Source organism: Oryzias latipes, chromosome 21, assembly GCF_053564925.1.
Source record: "Oryzias latipes strain Hd-rR chromosome 21, Olatipes_Hd-rR_3.1".
NCBI lineage: Eukaryota > Metazoa > Chordata > Actinopteri > Beloniformes > Adrianichthyidae > Oryzias > Oryzias latipes.
In genome coordinates, this window is record NC_136257.1 from 6,984,788 (window position 1) to 7,004,630 (window position 19,843).

At 40.1% G+C, this 19,843-nt stretch overlaps 1 protein-coding gene across 1 annotated transcript; it reads left to right on the plus strand.

The window, feature by feature from the left end:
- Positions 1 to 5,142: 5,142 nt before the first annotated feature.
- On the plus strand, positions 5,143 to 12,741 carry LOC110017396 (CD209 antigen-like protein C). The gene is made up of 6 exons (XM_020713155.2): positions 5,143 to 5,576; positions 5,661 to 5,762; positions 9,595 to 9,729; positions 11,376 to 11,521; positions 11,770 to 11,873; positions 12,110 to 12,741. Exons 1-6 carry the CDS (start codon positions 5,507 to 5,509, stop codon positions 12,267 to 12,269), a joined length of 717 nt encoding a protein of 238 aa, XP_020568814.1. The 5' UTR covers positions 5,143 to 5,506; the 3' UTR covers positions 12,270 to 12,741.
- Positions 12,742 to 19,843: the final 7,102 nt, after the last annotated feature.

Below are 19,843 nucleotides of genomic sequence, written 5' to 3' on the forward strand. Positions count from 1 at the left end.
AATTCATAAGCCTGCCAGACCTTCATAAGGAGCTCCAGGACCAGTATTCAACGCGAGTTCGTTGCCTCTAATGGTGCTTAGTCTGGTCACCTCACAGTCCCTTGTCATAGATCTCTCGCATTATCTTACGTACATCTTGTCCTGTCTCCAGGAATCTCATGCCACGAGTGGACACTCAAATCTGGACTCGCCAAGCAGACGCCCATCGGGAGTTACCTGCCTCACTGGGGAATCTCGCCGAACGCCTAGCCGCCTCACGAGCCTTAGCCGGACCTCCAGCCTCGTCTCGAGCCATCGCCGATCCTCAGGTCTCGCCCCGGATCCACGGACCCTCTCCAGCCACGCCACCTCCCTGCCGTACCGGAACATCACCCATCAGCGGAGCAAAATAAACTCTTACCTATCCTTACTCACCTTCTGTCGTCCTTCCGGGTTTCAGCATCTGGGTCTGCCTAGCCTTGCAAGTCATGACAGCAACCTCCCTAATCCCGCGGTGTTTGTGTTTAGCCGCAGCAAAATTCAACCCGCCCGCGCCGCGAGATTTGGGTTGGGTCCCGTGGGACCAGGCGGGACCCAATCCCAATGCAGCCCTCTACTTTAAAGTTCCTGTTTTGGTGTTTTGCTTTAAGTTGTCCTTCCCGTGTCCCTATTACCCTTAAATTGCATAAAATCAGAAACTGTGATTACTGTATTCTTTAATATCTAAATCATAATTTAATCCAGGTTTGAGCAGTCCAGGTCCAGCGGTTTTTGAACAGGACCCGGTGGTGGACTCAGTGCAAAAAATGTAGTGGAAAGGTTCTTTAGTGCCCTCGCCTATAGAAAGCTGTGAATCTATGGAGTGATATTTCTGCCACCACGTTGCACAAAAAACTTTCTAAGTTGCAAATGAAAATGTTAAATATTTGCTTTTTAATTTTTTTTTATTTTGCTTTCTATTTATTTAATTTTTTTCATTTATCCCATCCACTGTTGAAGGTCAGCTATTTACGACAGCTGTGGATTCATAGAATAGTGTTCTGAATGAAGCATCATCAAGTCGACCTTGGTCTTCGAGGAAGGTAGAAAAGCAGTACACAAGTAAACGCTGTTTACTATTTAGACGGCGCATCTCTGAACGCATAACACATCCAACCTTGAGGCAATCTGTTTATTGAGGATTTCATCTTTTCTAACTTCAATATTTACCTACCTCCCTGCTGTCAAATGGTTCATGCACGTAGTAAACATACTTATATTTGCACATCTCTTCTTCCACAATTCTCAAAAATTTTAGAAAAAAATATCCAATGATAAATTAGCTTTATTTATTGAAAAACATAACATTATAAATGAAAACCAATATGGTTTTAGAGAAAATAGATCAACCTCATTGGCTATCATTGATGCTGTGGAGGAAATCACAAATGCTCTGGACAAAAAGAAATATGCAGCTGGAATTTTCATTGACTTAAAAAAAGCATTTGACACTCTCAATCATGACATCCTTGTCATGACTGACTAGGCTAGGCAGACCCAGATGCTGGAACCCGGAAGGATGACAGGAGGTGAGTAATGGTAAGTAGTGGGTTTATTGGTTCAGCTGGTGATGTTGTCTTGGTGCGGCAGGGAGGCGACGTGGCTGGAGGGGGTCCGTGGATCCTGAGACAAGACAAGGAGACGCAGCTCGAGGAACCGACCGTGGCTTGAGAGTTGATGTGGAATCCAACAGCGCTCCACTGAAGGAGGTGAGTGTGGATGGAAACTGCTCGGCACGTCCGCTTGACCGCTCACTCGTGGACTAGGGTTTTCCTGGAACCAGGACAAAGAGGCGTGAGGCGAGAAGTAGAAGGTAATCAAACATGGATTACTGGAGGCTAGAACATGCACCATTAGAGGCAACAAAGTCGCGTTGAATACTGCTCCTGGAGCTCCTTTTGAAGGTCTGGCAGGCTGATGAGATGAGTGGCGGCAGCTGCGGAGAATTAGGCCAAGCAGAGAGGGGAGGGGGGAGGAACCTGACAGAGGCCCCGTGACAATCCTACTTGACAAACTGGAAGTGTATGGGATAAGAGGACTAGCGCTAACTTGGGTCAGAAACTATTTAACGGGAAGAAAACAATTGGTCAAGAATGATGAATATCCATCAGAAACCAAAGAGATAAGTTGTGGTGTCCCACAAGGATCAATTCTGGGCCCGCTGCTATTCAATATTTAAATAAATGATATATTCAATGTTTCAAAGCTTATGAAACTCATATTATTTGCTGATGACACAAATATATTTTATCCTACAGACAATCATAGGGAACTTATCAAGGTGGTGAACACAGAGTTAAACAAAATAAAATTATGGATGGATTACAACAAATTATCTTTGAACCTAGATAAAACCAAAGTGCTGTTTTTTGGAAACTACAATGCAAATAAAGAGCTCTCAATTGAAATAAATAATGTCTTAATCGAAAGTGTTACAGACATAAAATTCTTAGGGGTTTTTAATCGATGACAAACTAAGTTGGAAGCCACACATCAGACACATACAAACTAAAGTCTCAAAAAGTATTTGAATCGTAAATAAATCTAAATATATATTAGGATAAAACAGTAGATATTTATTGTACTCCTTAATATTACCATATTTCACTTACTGTAAAGAAATTTGGGGGAATAATTACAAGAGCTCACTGCATCCTCTCTTTTTACTTCAAAAATGAGCCGTCAGAATTGTACATAAAGCCGGATATCTTGATCATACAAACAATCTATTTTATCAATCAAGACTTTTAAAACTGCATGACCATTCAATATCCAAAAGAAGTTCTTAGAAAATGAAGGAGGCTACAGACTGAGGGGATGTAGGAACTTCAAGATCAAATTGATAAGAACCACAAAGAAAAGTTTCTGTCTGTCGGTGTGTGGCACTAAACTTTGGAATGGTTTAAGTAATGAGCTCAAGAAATGTTCAAATATTCAAATATTCAAGAAAATGTTTAAAGAAAGTCTTATTTCAGGATATGAAGATAAGAGGATTCAAGGATCAACAGGTGTTTGAATAATTCCATATACATGTGTGAACTTGATTGTGGTGAAATAATCAAAGCTATTTTAATTACAACCACTGAGTGTTACATTGTAATGTGCAATAATGATTACTGAAATGTTTAAATTACAATCAATAAGCTATTGATTTTGTTTACTTGATCTGCAATGTGTAGCAATAATTACTGGTTTAGTGTTATCATGTGTTCTGGGAGCCGGTTTAGCTCTTGCTGGTTTGCGGCAGCTTCTGTCCGTGAAACCAGGGTTCGACTCCGGGCTTCTCCCTGTTCCCCTCTCTACCTCTGTGCCGGTCCCAAGCCCGGTTTGAGAAGGTTGCGTCAGGAAGGGCATCCGGCGTAAAACATTGCCAAGTTTACCATGCGACTTCTTCGCTGTGGCAACCCCTGATGGGAGAAGCCGAAAGAGGAAGAAGAAGTGTTATCATGTGTTCTAATAATAATCAATGATTATTACATATCGGTACCGTTACCGTTTACTGAAATCATGAATGAATGTTTTCTGAAGATCATCAATCATTTCTAGGCACTGGATTTTGTTACTTCAAGAAAATCTATCTGATCAGAACCGGATTTAAACACTGTAAAACTATCAAATGAATGAACTCAGTAGAGGTGGGATTATATAAGCTTGCTTCTTCCCACTCCTTTTCAAGCAATAAATCAAACTCTACTTATACTTCAGTTAATGATCACTGTATTTAATTAAGCAAATGTGATTAAAGTGACATTTTTGTTTTGTTTTATTTTATGTCTTTTTTATCTATGCATTTCATCATTTCTGTGATGAGTTTGATAAATATGTCTAAATTCTTTATTGCTTTGACTACAATGCTTGAAATAAATCAATAAAATCAAAATCAATAAAAACAAACATATCATTTTACACATTACAAACATATTTTTTACATTTATAATTTTAAATTTACATTTTTTTATTTGTACATATTGTTTTTCAAATTACAGACATGTTTATAATTTTGTTCATAGTCATCTTTTTTAGTTTTTACATTGATATGGTGACTGATATGTCATTGTACATGAGGTTAGTGACAACAAAGCCATATCTTATCTTAAATGGCCAGTTTTAAATGGATTGTCCAGGGTGTCCTCTGCCTTCATCCGAGACGAGTGGCTGGGATAGGATCCGGCAGCGCCGTAGCCCCGAAAGAGACAAAAAAGGTTTAGAAAATGAATAAATGAGTGACAAGGTTTTCCAAATCATCCATGAAATAGACAAAACCAGTAAAAGAAGAAGTGGGAGTTATAAATTATATTTAATTGACACAAAATTATGAACATCGGACCAGAAGACCTTTCTGTGTTTACAGCTATAAAAAATCTGTTCTAATGTTTCTGTTTTAGATGAGCAACAATTAGACGGTTCAGATTGAAACTTGAATCTTTTTTGCAAAGAATCTTCTACAAACAAGTGTGAATTGCATGAATAAAGAAAATGATTTATTTATCAAGGTGCATTCTAGTTCACGTCTTCGTGGGGTAAGGCCCCGTTCTGGGCCTCCTGGCCCGGGGAGAGGACTGTTCTCTGGAGGGCTGGGCCTCACACTCTATGTGCCCCTAAGCCCTCCACCTATCCAGTACTGGGGGCCACTGTGGTGGTCCTCCCAGCCCTGGTCTGGGTGGCTGACATCAGGATGCTTGGAAGGTGGATTCCCTTAATCTGCTTTCCCGTGCAGGTGTCTGGGCAACACATTCTCACTCCAACTCGTCATATGGACGTATCGGCAGGGACCCCCCTCCACGTCACATATATTAATGCTTTTGGGGAGCCCAACTTTCGATGTGCTGAAAATAAGATCCCAAAACGCTGTTAAGTTTTCAACCAAAAATTAACTGGATTTTAATTTCTGTTTCATATTCCAAAAAAGTGGACCATTTTAACTAAAAGCAAGGCATTGAGCGCTGCTCTCTGACAATATGAGGAAAAATAAAAATACTTTTCTCCTGACTTGGTCATGGTCATGAAGGGTTCACAGAAGTCAAAACCTGTCATACTTTACTGAAGTCATTAAATCGGGGCAGGCAGTACATAGGAAAACGGCGAGTTGAGCTAACCCAAAGCTATATGTGATGCAGAGGGGGCTCCCTACCATGTGTCCATATTGGACGAGTTGGGGTGAGAATGTCTTGGTCTTTGTGTGTCGGAAAATTCATAACTACCTATTGTAACAGTAAAATCTGGTAATCAGCTCTTATTTGTTTGCTCGGCTGCTGGACACTTAGAAGTTAGAAAGTAAAAAAAAAAGTAAAAGCGGAACTTAGTAGATGTTCTTTCTTTGCCACCACACTTTCACACCTTCACCTCACCCGAGCTTCCTGTCACAATGCAACTACTGTCACATGACATTGACTTCCCATCACTTCTATAATAACCTCAGACAGAAAAAGCTGTTCAGTATACAAGTCTGTTAAACACTTCACAGGTTCTTCGACTTTACATCTTTATAATGGAAGCCATTTATGAAAATTTTGAACCTAAAGATCCTGTCTGCCAGGTTTACAAATCAAATCCACCAGGTAAGAGTGAACTCACTGATAAAACAAAATGAATTCACTTTATGATTTTCTATTGTGATTTCAGTTATAATTCTCTCCCTATAGCTTCCATCAAGTCCAACAGGAGATGCTATCTCAGTGTTATTACTTTCATGGTGATGCTGAGTGTTCTTCTTCTGGCTGGACTCGTCATTCTTGGCCTCCTCTGTGAGTATTTACCTCACAATAGGCATAATGTGACAATGAGTTTATTTTTTCTTTTACATTAAAGTCAAAAATCTGATTTAATTTTTTGATTTTTATTAAGTTGTAGAATTGGAGGTAGATTTGGAGGCTGCATGATAATATGGTGTTTGCACTTTTGTTTGAAATAGTTAAATCCCAGCTGGATTTTTTCCTGTGTGGAGTTTGCATGTTCTCCCCGCACACACACAGGTTTTCTGCTTCCTCCCACAGTCCAAAAACATAATTCAAAGGAGAATTGAAAACTTAAAACAATTTTCCTGCAGTGGTGCAGATAATAGATCTGATATAGGATGCTTTATGAGTTGCCCATCAATGCTTTAATATTAAATTTTTATTAACCTTGTTCACTGTTTTTTTTTTGTTTACATTTTATTGACTATTATAACACAACATGGAACTGTATGGGACACTATATTTAAAGTGCCAAAATAAACTACAACAATTTAAATACAATTGCAAAGGAAAGCATTAAAGGGAGGAGGTGGGATTCATAAGTGTAATATTGATGAACCAGTCAACTGGACAGTTGTGCAACAAGGTCAAAGAAGCCAAATAAGATTGTTTTAGGAAGTCACGAACACTTCAATATCTGAGTTTTAATACATTTCTACAGTTTTTTCTACCTTCTATTCATGACAATATTCAGTGTAACAGCAAAGAAAAGAATGATTTTCTGGGATGCGTTGTCATGGATGCTAAAGATTAAAGCTCTGTGAAATATAATGAGCTGATATTTTTCATTGATCAGCTTTATGCCATTCCTCTTACATTAATCTTATTTGAGAATTTTTTTTTTAATGTTTTTGTTTTTGTGTGTAATATTTACACACAAAAACCAATGAACAGTCTTTAATCATGCAAATTCTAATTATATTGCTTCCTCGTTGTATATAAGATAACGTTTGTAAATGCTCTTTACGTTTCAGAGCTTTATTTGACCCACTAGATCAAAATATTTTGCTGCAGATACTAGCAAAAATGTTTTAACAGGAGCTGCTCAAAGCTGACATTTTTATCTGATCATGTAAATAAGTCTTCCTCATACAGCAGTGTTAGTTGTGGCATAAAACAGGGCTCGGTGCCTGTAACATTATTAGGCAGCACAGCATAAATCATACTTTTTTTCTGGCAGTTTTACAACTTCTCTAAAAAGCTCGTCAAACAAGCTGTCGAACAGGCTACGGCCACAGGTCAAATGAAGATCTGTTTTATGTTTGACATTTTTTAGCTTTTATTATAGCAGGACCTTAAGCAAACTTTGAAAGAAACTACATGTAAATCTCTGTTTCTAAATTTAATAATTGCTTCCTCGTATGAGCAAACAAAATGTGGTACAAAGAGTCATGTAACATGTCAGTCTCACTAATGACTTTTGAAAAGTCAGCTCAGAAGAGAAAAATGAAACTTATCTGTTCTTGAAAATGTTTTCCATGGAGATCTGTCTTTAGCCTCCCATTTCTCAGGGTGTATTCAGACTGGACACATTTGGTTTGTTTAAAATGAGTCAGAGTCTAATGTTTACCCCAATAATCCAGAACAAATTTTTAGTTTGAATATGACTAAGCGATTCCTGGTCTCTGACTCGTCTTTTGAGATGGTTTCAGTTTGTTTCCAATCGGACTGAGCTTCATTTCGCTCTGAGTATCCTCAGTCTAAATACGCTCTGTCCTCAGAGTGGAACAACTGAACCAAAAAGACCACAAAAGCACAACATTATGAGGTGTTAACAGAGTAACGGAGCAACAATGAGAAACAGCAACTAATTGAAATGTGGTCAGATGAATGCATGCTCATTAAAACAACTTTTAATGTGATACGCATAGTTTCTAACACTTCCTGACAATTTGTATATCATAAACACTTATCAACATATCATCTTAGTCGTCCCCTTCTCAGTAACCGCCCTGCAGCATGCCTGCACCGTACCAAAGTAGAGAGTAAAAAGTGTTGTACCTAACGTTGATCCAGATGTTCCAAATTGGTGAGCGAAATATAAAATTTGAATTAGTGAACAAGGACTGAAAAGCCTTGGACTTCCATTATTTCTGGTGTTTTTGCTTGGACTGCATGTTTTTTACACTTTTGCAGCTGTATTTATTTAATATTTAATATTTATTTCTTTATTTAATAAGAATCTCATTTTTGATAATAATTTTTCATAATAATTTTAGTAATATTTTTAATTATCTAATACAAGTGTAATTTGTGATGTCCTTTATTGATGTTATATTATATAGATTATTTCTGAATGTCGTGTTGCTGCCACAGAAATGAAATTTCCCCATTGTGGGATTAATAAAGTCATCCATCTATCTATCTATCTTAGCCCCCACCCTTTTAATTCCTGACCAATTATTGAAGAAAACCTTAGTAACGTGGTTTTGTTTATAAGATTTGGTTCGAAACAGAATAGTCAAGTTTGTTTCCAGTGAATGACATCATTTCATTCATTCATTCATTCATCTTCTTGACCGTTTTTCCCTTTCGGGGTCACGGGGGTTGCTGGAGCCTATCCCGGCCACTTGGGCGTAGGCAGGGGATGCCCTGGACTGGTCGTCAGTCTGTCGCAGGGTAGAATATCCTCAATCACACATCCATTCACTCTCACAGTCACACCTATGGACAATTTAGAGTTGCCAATCAACCTATGAAGCATGTTTTTGAACAGTGGGAGGAAGCCGGAGATCCCGGAGAAAACCCACGCATGCACAGGGAGAACATGCAAACTCCACACAGAAAGGTCCCCCATTGATGTTGTGTTTTTCATGTCCCCCAGCCGGGACTTGAACCAGGGGCCTTCTTGCTGTGAGGCAAGAGCGCTAACCACTGCGCCACCGTGCAGCCCCGACTTCATTTCACTCGTTTTTAAAGTTCGCTTTTTGTATCCTCTGTAATTTAAAAGGTTCCAATGAGAATTATTTCCCAACAGGCCACAAAACTACAAAATATGTCATAATTAACCTGCAGTTAATCCTCTTCTCCAATAGATTTTTGGCAACAGACAACTTTTTTTCTCATCTGAATCAGAATGTTTTTGGGCAAAAGCTGCGTTTATTCTAGGATGTCTCGCCACATTTGAGACTTTGTTGTTTGCCAATTTCTCATAACATATTAATCATAATTTTAAAGTCGTTGAAAGCAAACAAATCTGCCCAGGTGCCTCTAAACCTACTATTTTCTTCAGGAACTTCAATTTGCTCTAAATTCTCCATCTTTGTCCTTGGGATTACATGCCGGCGGGAGTCGTGGGGGTAACGCAAGTTGATTGTCACATGAACTTTACTTGGAAAATGTCTAATCAGCCGTTATTTTTTTGTTTTGATTTTTAAAAACATTTTTATGAACCTTTCCCATTTACCGCTTGCCAATCATAGTTGTGAGCAAAGTGGAGCCGTTCCATGACGAGCAGAGGTTCTGCATGATGGGGCTTTTATACGCTTCACATTCAACCTCATTCATCATGTCATTGTCTTTTTAGAAGAACTTTCCGTCCCATAACCGGCTCTGATCCACGTTCACAGCCGCTGACACGCCCCCACCGTGCGTTAACGTCGCTCTCGATCCTCCAGCCCGCTCACACATGTTAAGGGCACCACAACAATCTTAGGGCATAATAACACTAACAGACTTTTCAAGTCTGAACACAACCTTATATCAGCTTGTTGGGTAGTTATGTCTATCTCTTCTGTGCACCTTTCCACTAATAGTCTGTTGGCTAACTGCACTTGTTCCACCATCCATTCTGTGATTGAATCACTGATACATCTTTTTTTTGGGCCTGATTTCATTTCAGATGGTGACTCAGTAAAAAAATTGTCAGAAATTTCTGACAGCAAAGATAATTTGACTGAGCAACTGAATGATGTTATTGAGACGATGAATTCCAACCTCACTGAAACTACCAAGAAGCTGATGGACTGTAAACAGAGTAAGTATGAAAATCCTGAAGTAAAAATCTACTTTGTGAAGATTCATTGTTCTCCTGAGGGACATCAATGCCCACGTGGGCAAAGACAGCGGCACATGGAGGGATGTGGTTTCTGCCCTGGACGTGATAATGTGGACCAACTGTACACCCTACTTTGTAGGAGTTCGTTGCTCCAGTCTCTGTGTTTTGTGAATTTGGAGAAGGTGTTTGACCTCGTCCTCCGTGGTGTCTTGTGGCGGGTGCTCTGGGAGTATGGGGTGCGGGGACCCTTAGTGAGGGCTGTCCGGTCTCTGTATAGCTGGAGCAGGAGTTTGGTTCTCGTAGCTAGCAGGAAGTCTGACTTGTTCCCGGTGCACGTTGGACTCCGACAGGGCTTACCTTTATCACCGGTTCTGTTCATAGTCTTTATGGACATCATTTTTAGGCGCAGCAAGGGGCCAGAGGGTCTGAATTGGGGACTTCAGGATTTCCTCTCTGCTCTTTGCAGATGATGTTGTCCTGTTGGCTTTATCGAGACAGGATGTCCAGCATGGATTGGGGAGGTTTGCAGAGTGAGAAGGGACTGGGATGAGGGACAGTGTGGCTACGTCTGAGGACATGGCCCTTGTCCGGAGACAGGTAGTTTGTCTTTCTGGCTGGGTGGAGGGCTCCTACCCAGTAGAGGAGTTTAAGTATCTTGAGATCTTGTTAAGGAGTGTGGGAAGATCGGAGTGTGAGATCTACAGCCAGATTGGAGCAGCATCTGCCGTTATGCGTTTGCTGTCACGGTCTGTTGTGGGGAAGAAAGAGCTGAACCAGAAAAGGAAAACTCTAAATTTACCAGCCAATCTTCGTTTCAATCCTCACCTATGGTCTTGAGCTCTGAGTCATGGCAGAAAGAACCAACGTTCTTTCGGAAAATACAAGAGTCTGAAATAAGCTTCCTCCGTACGGTGGCTGGTTGTTCCCTTAGAGACAGGGTGAGAAGCTCGGTCACCCGCAGAGAGCTCGGAGTAGAACCGCTGCTCCTCCACATCCGGAGGAGTCAGTTCAAGTGGCTCGGGCTTCTGGTTCAGATGTTGGAGAGGGAAGTCCAAACATCTCTGCTTAGACTGCTGCCCCCACGATCCAGTCGATGAGCAGAAGAAGATGGATGGATGGATGGACAAGTTTTTTTAAATTAATGTTCCGTTAAATATTTAACTTGACGCTGTAGTGCATAGATAGAGCGGTCAACCTCTTATTGGAGGAATGCAGGTTTAGTTCCCACCTTGCCTGTTCATTTGTCGAAGTGTCCTTGGGGAAGACACCAAACCCCACATTGCTCCTAGTGGTTGAGGTTGGCGCCAGTGTTTATTATATTTGCCATATTGGGTTGCAATAATACCTGTAGCCTGTTAAGCCTGATGTGTAATTTTGGTAAAGTTTACAAACTCTTCCTCATTATTTATTATTAGAGCACATAACAGGCCAGGTTCTAATGTTGTTGCAACTGCTTCAAATAAAAATATCGGATAGATATTAAAACCATTTTTTGACACCAAGTTGGAGGAACAGAAAGTGACTTTTGCACAAATTCTGATTCTGTAGATGAAAAAGAAATAAAATCTGCTTGTTTATAGTAATGTGTTGATTGTGAATTGCTTTACATTTCAAATGTTCTCCAGGGAAACCACGATGTCCATCAGGATGGATCAGATTTGGTTCCTCTTGTTATTTCTTCTCTGGGGAGTCTAAGTCCTGGGATGAAGCAAGAAAGTCCTGCAAAGCCAGACAAGCTGATCTGGTTGTGATAAACAGCACGGATGAAAAGGTGCTTGTTTCTTCAGTTTGTGTCTGTTTTGGATTACTTTTTTTTTAAGAAAATACAAAAAAAAACAACATCTTAACAGAGCTTAAACAGCATCAACAAAAACAATAATATAATTATTTAGTGAAGACAACCCAAATCACCCCTTTTTTTTTTACAAAACATGTTGAAAGGCTGCTGAACAGTGTTAAGAGTTAAAGCAAAAATACATTTATTTTTTCTTTTAACACAGTTTTTTACATTTTTTGCAGACTTTTCTTTTTGAATTCAGAGATCAACCAGTCTGGATTGGACTGACTGACAAAGTCCAGGAGGGGAGCTGGAAATGGGTAGATGGAAGTCCTCTGACTCTGAAGTGAGTGTTCAGTCTGGATCAGTGCTACTAAAACACAGAGTGAGGTGGGGGTTGGTTTAGCTGCTTGCATTTGATTATAATTCTTTTTTATGTAGTGGGGTAAAAAGCACAACATTAACACACACTTACACATATTTCTATATATTGAAAATTCTATTTTTTTTACATGAGAAATACAAATGGATGTATGTCGGTATGCTGTTTGAATCAGATCCTTTTATTTTCTGGACTGACAGGTTCTGGGGGAAAAACCAGCCTGATAGTGATGGTGGAAGCCAACGTTACGGAGAGGAAGACTGTGCTGAAATTAGAGAAACTCCTGGATTCTGGAATGATATTTCATGTGAAACTTCTTTACGGTGGATCTGTGAAAAAGAAGCAACTTTATTTGTTTGAAAATTACTTTAAATTAAGATGTAGTTTTTACCTTTTCTTACCTTTCAGAAACATACAGGGACAAGACCATACAAAACCTATTTGCTTCTTTACTAAGGTAAAAAATACCTGCAGCTCAATTTGGAAGTGAGATAACTATTTTTAAAAATTATTCCTTACTTAAAAATGTAATCATTTCTTTTATCAATATCTACTTTGTGTCTGAAGATTTTGTTTTTAAATTTGACATTTCATTGCCAATCGAAGAAATTCTTTTATCCTTTCCTTGACCTTCTTTGATCAAGTGGTTTCTTACACAGTGTCGGCTTCTGCGTAATCTCACTTTTCATGCAACACCAACTTTCATTTGTGTTTCATAGCTCACACTTTGTGAGAGTTTCCTGTGGCATCCCACAATCTTCTGTCTATGCAAAGCATGTTAGAAATTAAATTTGTTAAAGGGAATAATAACATAAAAACTGGTCATTCTTTGCTTGTAGTTTGTGTGTTTTATTTTACATTTCAGGACTAGACTATAAGACCACAACAACACAAAACTAAGGAAATGAAAACATCGAGAATAATGAATTTGACCTTTCCCAAACTGGGTAAAAAGCAGATTTTATTTTTTATCTACAACATCTGAATACTAATGTTTTGCAGAAATTCACAGAAATAACCCTTGTGCTATCTTAGATGACCTCACCCTTACATTCACGTGTTCTCCCACCAGTGAGGTTCACAAATCAGTGAAGAAAAAAGGTTCAGTGCACTGTCTAGTGGGTCTAGATGACCCAACTCCCAATGGTAAAGTGCCTAGGATAGCACAAAAGAATACAATTTCTGTTCGATATTTGTGGTTGTCAATTCAATTTACTTTCCATTTTGGTTCATTTTCAACAATCCAATTCACTGATCTAAAATCGATTCAGGACATCTTTAGCCATAAATTCTACCAGTGTGACTCAGTGCAGGTGAAGTTTTCCAGATTCCTTGTATGTCTTGAAAAATGATCAAGTGTAAATGAAACAAAGAACCAAACATGTAAAGAAGAATGAATGGCAAATCCATTAACATTTTAGTTTCACAAAGTTCAGTCATATTTTGTTTTTTCCCACATTAAAATAGTACAAACAATATTATTAGGACATTTTCCCACACTGTGGGGTCACATGTCTTTGGACTGGAATTGTTAGAATCCAATTTCTGTCAGGGTAGACATTTTTGTATGAATGTGTTTGATTTCTTTATTAGGTAAGTATACATCAATGTTTTACATGCAGTTGAAAATAAAAAAAGGAAGGCGTGACCCCTCCTCACAGTGAAGTGAGTGGGGGTTCAGAGTAACATGTTTGCGGTTTCCACTATTTAAGAGCTGTGAAGCGAACTCGGTTGTGTGTAACAGGGATGTCTATAACGGCTGTGGCGTCGGGAGAAAGTTCACGAGCGGCGAAAGAGACAACCGCTGCTGGAGAGCCAACAGGAAAGACGGCTTGATCATTTTTTGCTGCCATCATGTGTGTTGTCCGCTGTGATGGAACTTGGTCATTTTTAGGTTATAGTAAAATAAATATACCATGCCTAAGTCCAAATGGTATTTTCCAATATTCAATTAAATTTTATTTGTATAGCCCAAAATCACAACAACAGTCATCTCAATGGACTTCGTACCGGTAGTTGTAAATGGATAGAATTCAACAGGAAAATTCTAAACTACACTAAATAAAAAGACTAAACTAAACTGGGCATCCCTGCCCTTAGACCACTTAGAAATAAAAATTGTTTCCAGGAATCTAAATGAAATGTTTGAAAAAAGGAACACAATAGGAAACCAGAAAAGGTAGGATCAGCGATGTCCCATATTTATTGTCTGGGAATAACTTTTGTTTGCCAATACTTTTCATTTTTATTCTGCTTATTTTGTTTTACAATTCTGTTTTGGTATCTGGAATTTTTTTTCTTCTCAATTGTAACATTGTTTATTTTATTATTTGTTTTGCTTTTGTAATTGTTATTGGAATCTTTAATTTGTTTTTGCTTTGATTGAATTGTTGGTTTGATTGTGAAATTGTCATGGTACCTCTGCCAGCTTCTCTCCCCCTCCCCCGCCTGCTCTGTTTTGGTGGTGACAAGCTACCTTCGCTTACCTCATCATCGCCGTTGCCTTCTTAAGGAGCACCTGGATCATCATTCGACGCAAGCTCGTTGTTCCTCCCACGGTGCTTAGTCTGGCCTGATCATGCTCCTGTTTGTTATCATATCACTCATTTTGCCTCTCGTCTCTGTCTCAGGAAGAATCTCCTCTGGTACACAGCTGGGGCCTCATTTATAAACGTTGCGTACGCACAAAAGAAGGCGTACGCCACTCTCTACGCAATAATTGATATTTATAAAAAGGGGAAAATGTGCAGTCCTTCACGCAAGCTCTGACCCAGGCGTACGCACAAAAACGGGTGAAATGAGAAATGGCGACACCGTCGGCAAATGGAAGAAACACGTGAAAGTGAGAGTGAAAATGACAATACTGCCTCTCATGAATAAAATGAATGCTTCACAAAGCAAGTCTAACAATTAACAGCCTACACGAACACCCGTTTGATCGATCAGCAGTGAAACAAACAAAAAAAATCAAACGAAAATTACAACAGAAATTCAAATGAACACATATTTGCAGAAAGAAAAGTGAAATATGTTCTGCAATATTGGCATGTTGTGCAATTCATCATCATAAATAATATAGTTAACAGAACGAAAGAATGTACAAAACTGATATTCTCGTCAATGTGTCCGTTTGGCGGAGCAGATATAGGTGCAATCAGATAGACATACAGATAGATATAGATAGATAGATAGATAGATAGATAGATAGATAGATAGATAGATAGATAGATAGATAGATAGATAGATAGATAGATAGATAGATAGATAGATAGATAGATAGATAGATAGATAGATAGATAGATAGATAGATAGATTGTCCACTGGGGAAAGTTGTTTTCATAGTAAAACATTTCTTCGTAAGCTACGGAATTATGGTATTCATGCATATGCCTTTAGTTTGTTTGATTTATGATAAAACAATGTATGGCGTATGTCTCAACTATTCAGCAACCAACAAGAAATTACATTTGCGCTGAACAATTTCCCATTTCCGCATCGATTATTACCGACATCTGTAGCTTGTCAGAGGCAATTAAATGGAAGGAAATAAAATGCCCCATCACAATGCGTAATGACGCACAATGGCTGATCTTGCGCTCTTAGAAGATGTGGCAAATGGAAGAATTCGGAGTGAACGCATCTTTACACAGCAAGAAGTCTTGCTGGCAAAGGAGGACGAGTGGCTTATGAGCCGGTTCCGACTTCCTCGAGCCGTCCTGTTGGACCTCTGCGGGCTTTTGGGCCCGACGTTACAGAGGAGCACTCGAAGGAACCACGCCGTCCCAGTCCCACTTCGAGTCCTAACAACACTAGGATTCCTGGCGTCACCCGGTGCATCTGGCGCCCCCCTCCGCCTCAGTCACCACTCCACTTAATAGGGATTCCCCAATAATTGCCGCCCGTCTCTCATCAAGAGGGGTCAGCTCCGGTGTCCCCTTTCCACCCACCCATGGCAGACACACTCTAGCGATGGAGCGCTAGACGTTTATTTGCCTCGCCTTCGATGTCCGACCATTTCTTTTTTATTTCGGCCACGGTCCGAGGTTGTGAGGCTGCAGCATTTACGGTGTCTGCCACCGTTTGCCACTCAAGTGCCTTTTTGGCATTAGTAATGCCCACACTGTGCCCTCCAAACAACACTTTTCTCCTCTTTTCCACCTCGCCAACGATAACTTCTACTTCACATTGAGTGAAGTTATGTTTTTTTGATTTCCTCTCTGTGTTTTCCATGATTTCGCAATCAATGAATATTAACTTGTGGGCGTTTCACGGACTATTTATTGGCAACTATGGGCATGTCATAAAGCCACAAAAGCTGCGCTACATTTAGAATTGATTGTGATTTATTAAGGGAAAAATCCGTAGGATGTGCGTGCGCACAGTTTTATAAATCCGAATATTTCTGTGCGTACGCACGTCCTATGTTTCATCCGTACGCCACTTCTGACGCAAATCCTACGCAAAGTTTTATAAATGAGGCCCCTGGTCGCTGTCCTCTGGTCTCCCACACTCTCGCTCCTGGAATCCTTCTGCCACACTCCTCCAGCAGGCCGCCGCGCCTCCTCCATCAAAAAGCCATTACTCACCCTCTGCTATATTAAACCATCTAAACTTACCCAGTTGTCCGAGTCTCCTTCTGTGTTCCAGCATTTGGGTCACTCTGTACTCACGTCAAATCATAACAGAACGAACTGGCCCAATGCCTGACCCAGCTGATCCGGAGGGACTCCGCCACGACATCTCCCTACAAGGTACCCTCCTAGGTCGTCAAGCTAATGCCCTGTCTCAGATGTCTTCGGCCCAACAGGACCTATTTCGCCGCCTCGACAGCATCACACAGACTCTCATAGAACTAACTGGTCTGCCTGTTATCACAACCTTCGTACAGTTTTCTGTAAAGTTAAAGCCAGTTCCCTGCCGCCCTATCGACCTTATGATTGCTCCATCGAGCTGTTGAACGGTGCTCCTCTCCCCAAAGGAAAATTATATAATCTCTCGGGGCCCGAAAAAGGTTGCCATGGAAAACTACATTCAAGAAGCCCCTTCTCATATCCGTCCTTCATCATCACCTGTCGGCGCCGGGTTTTTATTTGTGGAAAAGAAAGATAAGACGTTGAGACCCTGCATTGATTTCCGCGAGTTAAACCAAATTACGGTCAAAGATAAATATTCTCTGTCCTTAATTGACTCTGTGTTTAACTCTGTCCAGCAAGCTAAGATCTTCTCTAAACTCGATCTCTGAAATGCTTATCACCTAGTACGTATTCGTGAGGGGAATGAATGGAAAACTGCATTCAACACCCTATTAGGCTATTATGAATATCTGGTTATGTCGTTCGGACTCACCAACGCCCCCGCCGTGTTCCAATGTCTTGTTCATGACGTCCTGCGGGATTTCTTAAACAGATTTGTCTCCGTTTACTTGGACGACATCCTCATCTACTCCGCCGATCCCTCCCAACATGAACATAACGTCCGCGTAGTCCTCGAAAGGTTATTGGAAAATCAGTTATGCGTCAAACCAGAAAAGTGTGATTTCCACTTATCCAATGTACCCCTTCTTGGGGTACATTATCGAAGCAGGCAACATCCGTCCTGACCCCGCTAAGATTGAGGCTGTCGCCCAGTGGGAAGTTCCCCAGACACGGAAGAAACTCCAACACTTCTTCGGTTTCGCTAATTTCTACCGCTGCTTTATCCGGGATAACAGCAGTGTAGCGGTTCCCCTCACACAACTCACCTCCATCAATAAAGCATTCTCTTGGAACCCCTCCAGCTGACTCTGCATTCAAGAAACTCAAATCCCTTTTCGTTTCGGCTCCCATTCTCATCCAACCAGACATCACTAAACAATTTATCGTAGAGGTGGACGCCTCGGATTCCGGAGTGGGGGCAGTTTTGTCTCAACGTGAGGAGGGCACTGGAAAGCTCAAACCATGCGCCTTTTTTCCCTGCAAATTAAGTTCGGCTGAGCGAAACTATGATGTGGGCAACCGTGAGCTATTAGCTATCAAATTAGCTCTGGAAGAATTGCGGCACTGGCTGGAGGGAGCAGAACAACCATTCATAGTGTGGACAGATCATAAGAACCTCGCCTAACTCCGTAGCGCCAAGCGCCTAAACTCCCGCCAGGTCGGTGGTGTTTATTTTTCGACCGTTTTCATTTCTCCATCACGTACCGTCCAGGCAGCCGAAATATCAAGCCCGATGCTTTTTTCCCGCAAATATACCACCTTTGACACCAACTCTGACTCCTACATTCTGCCTACATCATGTTTTATTGGCAACCTCACCTGAGAGATCGAGAGCAAAGTCCAGCAAGCTCAAGGTGAGATCCCTGCTGGCAGCTCCTGTCCTTCTGGCACTCTCTATGTCCCCGATTCCCTCAGGTCTGAGGTCCTGGCCTGGGGGCACACGTCCCGTATCACCTGCCACGGAGGGGTTAACCGGACCATCCGACTCCTCAGACGTCATTTTTTCTGGCCCACGTTGGAGCGAGACGTCAAGAAAAGGATCTAAGGATCTAAGAGTTCTGGAAGGTATATATCGCACTCCAGTAAAACTAGGGAACCAGCAAAAAAGCCCAATTGTTTGGTATGTAAACATCTGCATAAATATCAATTATTTTTTTCTTTTTTACAGTATTTGTGTTTTAAATCAGATACAATCAAAAAATTTCCCTCAAAACTTCAGAACAAACAGCAAGAGGGCGATACACAACAGCAAACATAACTAATGAGTTAGATTTGACCAAAAAATCTTTTTATTTGGCTACGGTAATCATCTCTGCTCTTCTCCACATTTATTACTTCTACTTTAAGACCCTGAGAATATCCATCCATGAAAATGTTTGTGGTTTTATCTTCTCTCCACTACTTTCAACGGATTTTACAGCAACATTTTCTCACCCTGTTATGTGCTGCTTTATCTCTGACATGCATACCTTCCTGCTTCTTCTACCTCATTTGTAGATCTTCACTTTGGTTTTCTCTGTGTTTAAAAAGATAGTCTCAAATAGACGGCAGAAAAAATGAAGACCTGTTCAAGATCTTAATAAGGCCTGACTTTAGGAAAAATATATTTAAAATTCCTCCGATTTTTAAGAACCCAAATAAAATTTGGGTTGGCTGAAGTAAGCTATGATGACTTCACTGATATCTTCCTTAAATCATTGATGAATGCTTTTCAGAAATGTCTATCCTTGATTTTATTTTGCTAATATATACTGTACATACAGTAATGCATTGGCTAGAAATCTTGAGTTGTCATCTAAAATCTAAAGATACAGAAATAGATGCAACAAAAAAGGTGCAGTAACGTCATCCAAGGCTAAAACAATGCTACATGCAATGTTTGTCAAAATAAATTATAATATTACCATATATAAATATGTGCCTGTGGTGACTTAAGGGTAGTTTAGTTCAAACCATTTTGTCTAAAATGCATTTCAGAATGTGGATAGCTGAATTGGTTTACTGAAGTTTATAAATGCATACTTTTACATCAGTGTGATCAATATTAGATAACATTTGTAAATGTTCTTTAGGCCTCAGTGCTTCATTTGACCCACTTGATCAAAATATTTTGCTGTAGATACTGAACAATGTCTTCAACAGTAGCTGATTAAAGCTGTTTCTAAGATATTTTTTTCTGATCATGTAAATAAGTCTTCCTCATACAGCATAGTTAGGCGTGGTGTAACGCAGGGCTCTGTGATTGGTCTAATGTGCTTTTTTCTTTGCATGCCTCTATTGGGTAACATTATCAGGCAGCAAAGCATGAATCACACTTTTTTCCCACTATCTGGCAGTTTTGAAACTTCTCTAAAAAGCCTTCAGCTGGTTGGTCAGCTACGTCCACAAGTCGGCAGATCTGTGTTATGTTTGACATTTTAGCTTTTATTGAAGCAGGGCCTTAAGAAATCTTTATAAGTA

What these genes read in the sequence shown, in the direction of transcription:
- LOC110017396 (XM_020713155.2), top strand. Translation starts at nt 5,507, where the DNA reads ATGGAAGCCATTTATGAAAATTTTGAACCTAAAGATCCTGTCTGCCAG. An exon ending in TTACAAATCAAATCCACCAG is followed by an intron (nt 5,577 to 5,660) that starts GTAAGAGTGAAC and finishes CTCTCCCTATAG; the next exon opens with CTTCCATCAAGTCCAACAGG. An exon ending in TAAACAGCACGGATGAAAAG is followed by an intron (nt 11,522 to 11,769) that starts GTGCTTGTTTCT and finishes CATTTTTTGCAG; the next exon opens with ACTTTTCTTTTTGAATTCAG.